Source organism: Equus przewalskii, chromosome 19 (genome assembly GCF_037783145.1).
Source record: "Equus przewalskii isolate Varuska chromosome 19, EquPr2, whole genome shotgun sequence".
In the NCBI taxonomy this organism is placed as follows: domain Eukaryota; kingdom Metazoa; phylum Chordata; class Mammalia; order Perissodactyla; family Equidae; genus Equus; species Equus przewalskii.
Genome location: NC_091849.1, coordinates 46039762 through 46052027, shown reverse-complemented (window position 1 = coordinate 46052027; position 12266 = coordinate 46039762). Strand labels below are relative to the sequence as shown.

General features: G+C 42.6%; 1 protein-coding gene across 1 annotated transcript in view; it reads left to right on the top strand.

The window, feature by feature from the left end:
* The window catches only part of TNFRSF21 (TNF receptor superfamily member 21), a 66429-nt gene extending 54418 nt beyond the window's left edge, over window positions 1–12011 (top strand). Inside the window, exons 5-6 of the mRNA XM_070584752.1 lie at window positions 9054–9282; window positions 10599–12011. Coding sequence (XP_070440853.1) covers window positions 9054–9282; window positions 10599–10828 — 459 coding nt within the window. The 3' untranslated portion in view covers window positions 10829–12011. The remainder of the gene's footprint in view (window positions 1–9053; window positions 9283–10598) is intronic.
* Window positions 12012–12266: the final 255 nt, after the last annotated feature.

The following is a 12266-nucleotide window of genomic DNA, read 5'->3' as shown; positions in this document are numbered from 1 at the left end:
AGGGTTAATTTCCTTTAAAAATGAAGAGCTTTTATAAATTAATTAGGAGACCATCGGGGCCAGCCCTATGGCTGAGTGGTTAAGTTCGCGCACTCTGCTTCGGCGGCCCAGGGTTTCACTGGTTTGGATCCTGGGCGCTGACATGGCACCACTCATCAAGCCATGCTGAGGCGGCGTCCCACATAGCACAACCGGAAGGATCTACAACTAGAATATACAACTATGTAGTGGAGGGCTTTGGGGAGAATAATTTTTTTTTTTTTTTTAAAGATTTTATTTTTTCCTTTTTCTCCCCAAAGCCCCCCGGTACCTAGTTGTGTATTCTTTGTTGTGGGTTCTTCTAGTTGTGGCATGTGGGACGCTGCCTCAACGTGGTCTGATGAGCAGTGCCATGTCCGCGCCCAGGATTCGAACTAACGAAACACTGGGCCGCCTGCAGCGGAGCGTGCGAACTTAACCACTCGGCCACGGGGCCAGCCCCTGGGGAGAATAATTTTTAAAAAAGGAAGATTGGCAATAGATGTTAGCTCAGGGCCAATCTTAAAAAAAAAAAAAAAAATTAGGAGACCAGGAACCCAAAAGAAAAATGGACCTGAAAGAAAAAAGAACAAGACAGTTCACAGAAAAGGCTCTTAAAGGTATACAGGTTTTTCAACCTTGCTCAGAATAAGAGAAGTTCAAATTGAAACCTACACTGAGATGCAATTTTAATCTCTCAGATTGGCAAGGAGGAAAAGGTCTGACAGCATTCTTGCGTTGTGAGGGTGCAGGGAAAGAGGCATAGCATCTGTCGTGGTACGGGTGTTCAGTACCCAGTCCCTGTGGAGGGCCATCTGGCATTATCTACCAAAGTCCATGTCCGTTGACCACTGACATTCTACTTCTAGGAGTGTGTCCTACATGTATTCCCACATATGTGCAGATTGGTGCAAGTGTTCATTATAACATCATTTGTGATAATAAAAAGTGGAACCACACAAATGCCCTTCAATAGCCAACTGGTTATGTCGGTTATGGAACGTCCCTACAGTGGAGCAGTATGCATTTGTCATAAAGACTGTGTCAGCTGTTTATGTGCTAACCTCAAGAGCTGTTTTTCTGTGAAAAAAGGCAAGGTGCAGAACAGTACGTACACTGTGCCACCCTGTTATAAAAAAATATAAAAAATAAGAGCTGGGGTGGGGTGGGGAATATACGTCCCTGTTTATTGGTATAAGTATAGATTTCTCTGCAAGACAGCGAGGGAATTGGTATAACAGTAGTTACCACCCAACAGTGAACTGAGTAGCTGAGACCTGAAAGTCAGAGACTAAAGCCAGAGTTTGTGAGGGAGAAGTGTTTTTCACAGTATCCCCTTTTGTACCTTTGGAATTGTGTACCACATATATTTAATTCTAATAGCATGAATCCAACTAACGACTTCATTAAATAATACTCATTCAGTCAAATTTGGCAAGTTCAAAAAACTCAAGTCACAAAGATGAGGTTGAACTAAGGCTCTCAAGTTCATGAGTTTCCTGTGAAATTACTTTCTAACCTCCATAATATATTAAGGCAAACTTGTAGGATGTGTGCAACTGTTTTCATGGTTAGAATTGTCTAAAGGCTGTTTTCTGGGAAGGGCTTCCTAGTAGATCTCACTGAGTGAAGTTCGGGGAAACCCAAGTCATTTCCTACAGAGCACCCTCTCCTAATGCACTGATGCAGCCGTGTTCTTCTGAGGCTCGGCGGTATGTGTGAATGTGAGTGGGCGCCAGCTCTGAACCAGGAGAGCCCACTTGCTCACTATCCTCACTTCCTCTTTTGAGAAAGCTAGTCAGTGAGTTAGCTCAGGGCTGCAGCATTAACCGTTGATGTCAGCAGCCTGGACAGCTTGCAGACACATGCGCCAGCTGCTAGGCGCACCTCCCCCCCTTCCCCTCCCTCTGTCCCTCTGGAGTCAGCTGGTTCTGACTGGCTTTGGCAGCTTTGTACAGCACTACTTGTGGCTTCCTGTGGCTCTTGCCCTGTGCATCCAGGAGAGGAGCAGTTCTCTTGCCTAGGACAAGGATCGGCTGCTGACACGGTGACTTAAACGTGGATGGATTTGCAGCCTTTGGGATTCAGTTTGGAAATTAACACTGAGAAGTGATCAGAATTATGCAAGACTAGAGCAACTACCTTGATTTGAGGTTGGGGTACTTAAGGGAGAAAGACGTGCCCAGCTAACCTGGGCTGAAGTTTAAGTAGAGTCTTAAGTAAGGTTGCAGTTGAAACAAAATCCTTTCATTATCCTGTGCTTGGACAGATCAAGGGTGGGTGTGGGTGTCTTTAAAAAATAATTCCCCAGTGATTTTGGCATTGTTTTGGTCAAGTTAATCCTATGAGCCTCCTGGGTGGATGCGTTCCTTCTGCAGGCTCTGCCATTGGCTGTCAACTCACCTGGGCAGTGCATATAGCTCTGTTTACTCAGCTCTGCTGCCTCTGTGGGCTGGCACAGGGGTTCCCGGGGAAGCTGAGCAGAACACCTTGGCGTTGTACTCCTGTTCCTGCTTCCGTCCCATGACCTCTAGTGACCCCAGGGAGATCTAGACAGCATAAGACCAGCGATGTCCACTTGCCAACTGATGATTTAGATTTAAGTGTTAGTGCTGTTCCCTATTTATGCAATAGAAGCACCTCCTTGCCTCCCTTTTCTGTGGTCTGGGCTGAGCTGGAGAAGAGGAAAGAAGGAAGAACAATGAAAGAGTAAACAACCAGAAGCCTAGGAAAAGTTTGGGGAATTTTTGTCTTAAGATTATTTGGCTCTTAGCCAAGTAAGACGAGACAAAGGAAAGTTGAAAATACAGTACAACAAACACCCATAAACTTACCACCTAGATTCAACAAGTATTCACGTTTGACATCTTTGCTTTATCGATACATGTGTGCGTATATTTCCAGTCCATGTTCCTGTTTGCAAGACTTCCCTCCAGATTTTTTACTACTGACAGCCCTTCTTTTAAAGGTTAGGAATCAGCCTCTTCCCATTTCCCTCTTAACTGTTTTCTTTTGTGTTTGCAAAAAATTTTGTTGAGTCAATTCAGATTATTCTTGCCAAGACCCCTTACTCGGGCGGGGTTGGATTTAAGGATTTACACTCAGAAGGATAATTAAGTCATTGTCTCTTATCATCTGGGTCTTTAGAGAAACCTAGCTGTTTTTCCCTTTTTTGTTGGGGGTGGTGTGTTTGTTCCTTTTTTTTAAGGGAGAAGTCAGTGTATACAGGTATTCAGTATCTGAACTTAGGAGTTGAATAGATTCAGATAAATTTTGCTGGTAACCCTCATTATCTGAACTCCCACTTATATCTGAAATCCTAGAACCACATAGGTTTGGATAACAAAGCATTCCTTGTTGGCTGAATTCCTGTCTCTAAACAGAGGGACCACATAGAGTCAGATATCAAGAGATGCTTATATGGCAAAGAGAATTAAAAATACAATTATTTTTGTCAGAGCCCAATCTTACATTCCTACATGGACCTATAGGAGGTCATGAAATCTAATTTGATCTTGATTACACGGACAGCTGGGAGAGCAGGGGAAACAAGCTTGAGATAATATCATAATCTTTAAATAGCTGTAGTTATGTATTTGTGACTAATTCCTTTGAGATAAACCTTTAGTGGAAATTGAATTTGTTTGTTTTTTTAAACGGTCACTGGTCTGTTGGGGTCTGAAATATTTTCAAATAGAAAACAAGTTATTGGCTACAGTTGAGGAGTCTGGTATTTACAGAATCTCTCATGTGTATCTCAGGGCAGTCATCCAGGCAGAGCATAAGCTCTGCCGCTGAGTTACAGGTCCTTGCAGACACTGCCCCGGCCCTTCACTGTGGCTGAGGGGCCAGAGCAGCTCCTTGCAGTCATGTGATTGCTCCTATTGAGTTTACAGGGTTTGTCAATTTCTCTAACTGCAGTGGGTCCAGACAGGAAAGTGTCATAGCTCAGCAAAGAGGATTACTTTCCTTATCTTGAATCCTGGCTCTGTGACCTTGGGGCAGGTTACATAAACCTCTTAGAGCCTCAATTTTCTCATCTGTAAAATGGAGCTAATAAGAGCTACCTTAACAGCAAATGGGGCATGTGTATTTCGTGCTGAATCATTTAGCATGGAATTGATAATGGCTTATTTCTTGAAAGTCTCTTTGTTTACTGGATCTGAGTAACAAACTGGTCAACTTCAGATGGAAGAGCAATTAATTTCCATTGAATTTGGCAAGTGGACTTTTAAAAACCATCCTTAAAGTGATAGAAATTTTCAAAAATGTGACATAAAGTTCTTCCTTCTTTCTAAGTGTTGGATGAATTCTGAGGGCAAAGTTCAGTTGAAAGGGTGACTTTTGACTGTAAGGAGCTTTCTTCTTGAGTCTTTCAGGCCTATCTGGCTACAGGTGGGGCAGGAAGGGGCCTGGTGGAATCTGACTGGGTAGTGCCAGGAGCCAAGGGGTTAAGTTGAACCATTTTAGCAGATTGAAAGGGGCATCCAGGCTGGGTAATTAATGCTTCATTTCAGGGCGTCGCTGATGCATCAAAGTTGTTAATTAGTTTTATGAAAACAGATTGTGCAACCACAGGGAGATTGTAATTGGGTAGTAATTGAAAATAACTCGGTGGTAAATCTTAGTTGAGTGAACCAGTTGGGAGTAACTTGGAAGGAGAAAGGGGTTTAGGGTAGAGGGGGAGGGGACCATGAAATAGCAATGGTAAGACAAACTATAAATAAGATGTAATTTGGGCAGAGGTGACCTCATCTAACCTTTTTTCATTTAGAAATAAGGAAACGTGTCTGAGAAGGGAAGTGGTTTTTTTAAGACCACACAGCTAGTTAGTGGTATATTTCCTTTCTTCCCTTGCAGTGATGTTCCAGGATTTTCATGACTTTGATTTTTAGGAATTGACTGTGGGGAACACGAAAGGCATGCTGAAAAGATAGCTTCTGAGGCTCGAGTTCTCCACCCATTCCTCTTTGTAAAGTATGCTTGGGAATGCTGCTAGGTCATAGGAGAGAAGAAAAGTTGTCTCAAAACCTTCTTTCGTTTATATACTACCATATATTTCCATGACTAAGGCTTGGAAGGATTTTCCTTTACCATTCATGGCTCCACCATCGCTAGGGGCTAGCGAAACACTTCAACCTTCCACAGTAATACCACCCTAGGAAAGGCCAGTCCACAGGGAAGTGAAGTTTGATATTAAAAGAGGAGAATTATTTTTGAGCTTCCGTTTCAAGTTGTGATTTGGTTGACTGCCCACAGTGGGCGCTTCAGTCTTGGAACCTGGTTGAGGTAGGAGTGGAGGGTGGCAACGACACGGCTGGAAATGGCTCGTTCCAGTTCAAGCCAAATAGAAGTTAATCATTGTTCTCTCAAACACTGCTGCAGACCCGTAGCTCAGAGATGTTCAAGCCCATACGTTTCAATCAATACCTTGTTTACCTAATTCCTTTGCATGGTTCCTTGTCCTCCATGGTTCTGGTAATCAGAAAGGAAAATAGGTCAGCAATGGAACATTAGGTGTGACTCAGCTGTTGAGTAAGGTGAACCATTTCTCTCCCTTCCCTTATCAGTTTGGACTAATAAATACAGTATCTGGAAGGACTAAGTGTCCTTGAATGGAAACCAACCAGGATGACATTTGGGGCTCATTTGGCCAAAATAAATTGTATGCTCTTGAAGTTCACACGACAGAATCACTCTGTTTTTGGCTGTTTGGGGAGGTCCCCTCATTATCCGCCCCCCTTTCCTACCCCCTCATTTGGTCTATCTTACTGTCTACCTCATTTCTCAAGTAAGTCTTCCAAGTTGACATGATTACCTCACGCTTATAAAACAAAAAGAACTGTGCTTTTCAAGTTTCTCCAAAGGAACTTCGAATATTTGGTGGCTACATTGCCTTCACTGGCCAAATTTTTCCCAGAGTCCGCTTTTAGTCTTAATATCTGCCTCTGTGCAATAAATTGGGGGTTGTTGCCCTTTTGTGCCCATGGACACTTCAGAAAAGTATAGAGAGGAGCTCAGCCAAGGAGGTGATCTTCAGCTATCCTCCTTGGCTACCAAGATAAATAAGAGCCGCTGCAGCCACAACATTTTCAAGTTAGCAGAAGGAAAAGAGACTTATCAGTTGGTGACTGCTTGTAAAAATAACATTCATTGTTTTTGTAATTATAAAAGTTAATATGTCCCTGGAGAGAATTTGGAAAGCTCAAAGAAGCATAAGGAATAAATCAAGTTACTCATAATCTGTTTTGTGAATATTTTGATAAGTTTTGTTCAAAGCTTTTACAAGAGGCTAAGACCCTCCTCTGTGGAAATCTGGTTTTCCTGTTTAGAGTATTTGTTTTCTCTTTGAGGATCTACATCTTATAAGTGTTCTTCATTTGCTGTAAACCCAATACTGAATCATGAACTTTCTGAATGAATAAAATAAAGAATTAATTTATTCCACGCATCCTGATGACTCAGTTTCTGATTAGAGATATCACAGGTAACACAATGCTTGAGTTGCAGTGCCAACCAATTTTGATGAATATTGTAAATATTAAGGGACAAGCAGGAAAGGAGTTAGTTTCCAGGAGCAATTTTTTTTTTTTCTCATAAGAAACCATGCAGATAACTTTAGAGGAATCTGGTATGCATCCAGCTACTGTGTATCCTGCACGAAGTGAGGGATAGCTAAACTTAGCAGCTGAATAGATTTTCTAGAAAGATGATGATCCAGTGGTTCCTGGTTTTCGCTGTAGTTGTTAGCTCTGTTGTGCTGATGCCAAAACCATTCCTAGGGGCGTTTTTATATTCACTTGACTTGTTAATTACGAGAGCGCATCACTTCACCATTCTGCCTTTCTGAATTATGTTGGCAATCATGTGCTTAATTTCCACAGATAGGATCCTTTGACAAAAGTGGGGAAAAAGTTAAATATTTAAAGTTTTGAACTGAGTTCAGGAAATAGGTGGGTGGACTTCTTAGCCTGTTGGCATGCGATTTGTGGGCGGGAATTTCTTTTTTAAGCAAGAACAGTGCACTATATTGACTGACCATGTCATCCAATGTAATGTCCCTGAGAACGAGAGTGTAGACAAGTGCCCTTTGTCTATTTGAATGAATAAAAAAAATGTGTGTTGGCATGAATGGCCATGTGCATTTTTAGGGAGGAGGGGCGCATGCCAGGGCCCATTGAATTAAAAGTTTTATTAAAGCGTATACCTAAAACTTGTGAGTGGATCAGAAGGGGGCCACTGGCAATGAGTGTTATCTGAGTCCTAAACTTGCACTGGAAGCAGAAGCAGGGTGTGGGTGGCTGTACAGAAGAAAAATGCTGTTGGAACATTGGATGTGTGGTCTTCAGAATCTGCAATCAGTTGCAAGAATTTCTCAGGCCTTAAAGGTTGTAAAAGAGGCAGTTGTGTTTGCTTTGTGTGTTTCACAATTATTCAACGTAATTCTTTGAAATGAGGGTCAATGTCTTCCTGATTGAGGAACTTGACATGTGTGAGTGAAGTCATGGGGGTTCTGATGAGCAGTGATTAACAGTTCTGGGGAAGAGTACACATCACTGCCTGCACTTTGTCCTCTGTGATCTGGCCACCTGGCTCCCAGAGTTTCATCCATGCCGGAAGAGCCAATAAAAAGATAAAGTCAATGGACTAGGAGATGCCACGAGTGCCTGCCAGAGTTCTAAGGTATAAGGCCAAATGGGGCCAAAGAAAGATGTCAAGCAGACCGGAGTTGAGCACTGGCTTTCTCCCAGTAGCTGGGTGCCCTCTCTGGGCCTTAGTCATTTCACCTATAAAATGGGCTGATATCACCTAGCACTTCTCTCATCTCCACTGTACCCCTGGTACAAGCCATGATTGTATCTCACTTGGCCTCTGTAGCAGCGTTTTGACTGCTCTGCCTACTTTGATTTTTGCCTCCCTGGAATCCGTTCTCCACACATCAGCCAGAGTGGTCATGAAGCTCACTATCTGCCTCTGAAACCATCTTGGTTGTTTGCTTACTTGTTACCGCCTCTCTGACCTCCGCTCCAGAATGCCAGCTTCACAGTCTCCGTTGTATCCTTAGAGCCGAGACAGTGGCTCCAGTGGAGTGGTCCTCACTCTCTGCTTCCAGCCGCTTTTACTCTGGTGTCCTCCTGTTCTCATTCTTTCAAGCAGTTTTATTTAATTGCTAAGCTAGTTTGAAATGGGAGCCAGGGTCTGGGTCTAGTCTTAGTGCTGCCGCTCAGCAGGTGGGAGCCCTTAATTGAGAAAGTCACCTCACTGCTCTGGGCCTCATTTTCCTTACCTGGAAAGAGCGAGTTGCCCTAGTTTGCTAGGGCTGCCATAATAAAGTACCACAGACGGAGGAGCTTAAACAACAGAAATTGATTTTCTCACGATTCGGGAGGCTACAAGTTTGAGATCAAGGTGTCATCGGGGTTGGTTTCTTCTGAGGCCTCTCTCCGTGGCTTGTAGCAGATGGCCGTTTTCTCCCTGTGCCCTCACATGGCCCTCCCTCTGTGTCTGTGTCCAGATCTCTTCTTTTAAGGACACCAGTCACATTCGATTAGGAACCAGTTGTACCTTAATTCCCTCTTTAAAGGTCCTATCTGCAAATGCTGTCATATTCTCAGGTACAGGGAGTTACGACTTCAATGTAGGAATTTGGGGGGACCTAATTCAACCCAGGACAGAGGGAAATATACTAGCTCTTATCAGACCTTTTCCAGCTCTACACAATTATGTTTTATTTTGGAGGTCTTCCTCCTCACGCCCTTGTCCAGTTCCACTCCTGTGAGCCAACAGCTTGGTGTCTATGCTTCCTGATTTTTGATACTCACACATATCCTCATGCATATTTTTAAAGGGTTTAAAACTATGTGTGTATAGCAATAATATAATAAGTTATGGACTGTCAACATGGGAGAATGTATCTGTAAAATATTAAATGGAACAAAAAATAGCTCCTGAGAAGGGGTTTTAATTTCATTTGTTTTCTGTATAACTTTTGAAGGATAGCATTAAAGATAATTTTCTTTGCTTCCCTCTCACAGCTGGAAACTGAGAAACTGGCTCTCCCGATGAGTCCCAGCCCACTTAGCCCGAGCCCCATCCCCAGCCCCAACACGAAACTTGAGAATTCCACCCTGCTGACGGTGGAGCCTTCCCCGCTGGACAAGAACAAGGGCTTCTTCGTGGACGAGTCCGAGCCCCTTCTTCGCTGTGACTCCACATCCAGCGGCTCCTCGGCGCTGAGCAGGACGGGCTCCTTTATTACCAAAGGTACGGACCAGGGCAGGACGGCTCGCATCGGGCGTTCATTCTTCATGCCTCCCCCAAAAGGGCCGCTGGGATTTCTCCCTCGCCAGTTCCACAGTCCAGTTGTGGTTGAGTCCTTTGAACGACCTGCCCAGGAAGACCTGTCCTAGACTCCAAGATGAGGCTGGCTTGAGAGAGACCATGTCATTAGTCAGTGGGGACTCGCCTAGAAAATCTTTACAGCTCCCACTGCCTGGCCGAGAGCCAGCATCCAGGAGTATCGGTCACCCTTTATCCTCATGATGCTATCAAATGTGGGTTTCAGGGAAGGTCTGATAAAATGCAGTCTGGCAGGTTTTTTGAAAATTATTTACCAGGCTTGCCAGAATCCAAGGATTTAAGTAAGTATAACCTATCTTGAGAGTCTGAAGTATAGGGCTTAGTGACAAATTAAAATTCACTCTGTTACAGTTGATTGTAAATAACTAGGTTTTAAACATTATGGATTGGTACTTTGGGTAAATAATTTGCCACTTTCAGTTTTAATAGCAAGGTAGGGAATTGCACATTATGTTGATGATAGATTTTTGTTATAAATTTCCTAGTTTGGGAAATTCCAGGTATATATTACTTGAAAGGTTATATATTATATATTTATAAACTGTGTTCTATTTTACATATTTATATTTTATCTACTTTATGTATTTATATTCATTTATTTTGTATTTATATAAAAGATTTATATTTTGGTTTACAGTTCATGTTTTATATTTTAGAGAAAGCTTTTTATAATAGTAATAAAAGTTACTGTTCCTCACCCCATTAAAGGTATGACGCAAAAAGCAATATTTTCTTATTTACGTACTTTTGCCCTCAGTAGTTTAGTTTAAAAATATTGCAGGGTAATTAGAAAGTCAGATAAGCAGATTACATTGACTTGGAATTTTTGACGGGAAAAGGACTGGCTGATATCTTTATTTAGTAAACACACTGCCATGGGAGAGTGGAGAGGTTTTAAGGATTTCTGCATTCTCCCTTTGAGTTTAAGAAGAATTTAGAAGTCATTTAATTCTAGGCAAATGTCATGTTAATGATACATCAACAACCCACTGGAGCAGATCCTTGTCTGATCTCTCTTAGGCAAATCTTGCTGGTTATCTTATGTGCAATGCAAATAAGAACTGCTGTGTTGTTGAAAATGTGCCAGAGGCTCACTCACTCACCTCAAGGGGTGCAGGAGGCGAGAGTCTGGGGAGAGGGTAGCTGTCACTCCAGCTCTCCTCCTGCCCCCGTACAGTTCCTTTACAGCTATCTCCTTCCACTCCCTCTCTTCCCTGCAGAAAAGAAAGACACAGTACTGCGGCAGGTACGCCTGGACCCCTGCGACCTGCAGCCTATTTTTGATGACATGCTCCACATTCTGAATCCTGAGGAGCTGCGCGTGATTGAAGAGATTCCGCAGGCTGAGGACAAGCTGGACCGGCTATTTGAGATTATTGGAGTCAAGAGCCAGGAAGCCAGCCAGACCCTCCTGGACTCTGTTTATAGCCATCTTCCTGACTTACTGTAGAACACGAGGGACACTACACTCTGGAAATTCCTCAATTTTAGTGGCAGGGTGGTTGGTTTTGTTTTCTTTTTTGATTTTTTTGTTTTTTGGTGTATGTGGGTGAGTGTGTTTAACAGAATACATGGCCAGTGTTTTGAGTTCTTTCTTTCTTTTTTAAACCCTTCTGGGAAGTTGGTTTATAAGCCTTTTCAAGGTGTAACTGTTGCAGCATACCCACCACTAAAGTTTTTTAGGTTCCATATTTTTTTTCTCTGTTTTGCCTTCTTACGTATTTTCACAATTGTTCTGTGCACTTTAAATTCACTTAGCATACCACAAATGCAGTGTGACTTTTCCAGCACACTGGATTGTGCGGCTGTCAACTTCTTAAAAGTGTAATGGCATCTTGTGAATCCTGTAAGCAGTCTTCATGTCACAACATCCATGTCTACTTTTTTATTATTACTATTTTTTATTATTATTTGTCATTTACAAATTTTCTCAAGGGTTTAGGAAATGTAAGACCCTGTTGAGTTACTGTAATGCAATTAGATTTTGAGTTATCTTTTTAATATGCCTTGTTGTATAGTTCATATTCATGGCTGAAACTTGACCACACTATTGCTGACCGTATGGTTTTCACCTGGACACCGTTAAGAATGCTTGATTCCTTGTGCTCTTCTTACGCTAATATGCTCTGGGCTGGAGACATGAAATCCTCAAGCCATCAGGACTTGTTATTTAAGTGGCTTGACAACGGGGCCACCAAAGAACTTGAATGTCATCTTTTAGGGATTGAGCTGTTCTGGAACCTATTGCTGCACTTTGGAAAGTCACAATTGAGTGCCGGTGGCACCTTTTCCATAGGGAATTTGCCCAGCTTTGCTTTAAAAGATGTCTTGTTTTTTATACACACATAGTCGATAGGTCCAGTCTGCCCTCAAGGCCTTGGTCTTAGTGGGTTTCCTTCAACATTCAATCACTTCAATTAAAACTGGCTGCAGCTGTAAGAACTCTGTCTGATATATTTGCAACTATGCTCCCATTTATAAACGTGCTCTCTAATGCTCAGTTGCCGGATTCTAATGCAAAGGTGGTATGGACTCCTTTTGTGTGGGTGGGGTTTGTGAGTAGCGGTGAGGGACTGATATCAGAAAATGCCTTCAAGTGTACTAATTTATTAATAAACATTAGGTGTTTGTTACTTGAGTAGTTTGAGTGTATTTTATCCTTGCCTTGTGTGCGTGCTCGAGTTATAACTTTTTGATTAGTGTCTTGGAAAAATGGGTGTATTCTAAAGACCTCAGCCTTTCTACTCTGTGAATCATGCAGATTAGCAAAGGTTTGTCTATGGAAAAGGCCCTGCAGCTTCATAGAGAAGGACGACCAAGCATTGGAGATGACCAAGCATTTCCTAGTCTTGTGGGGTTCATCTGAGGCTCCTGTTTTTGAGATTGTC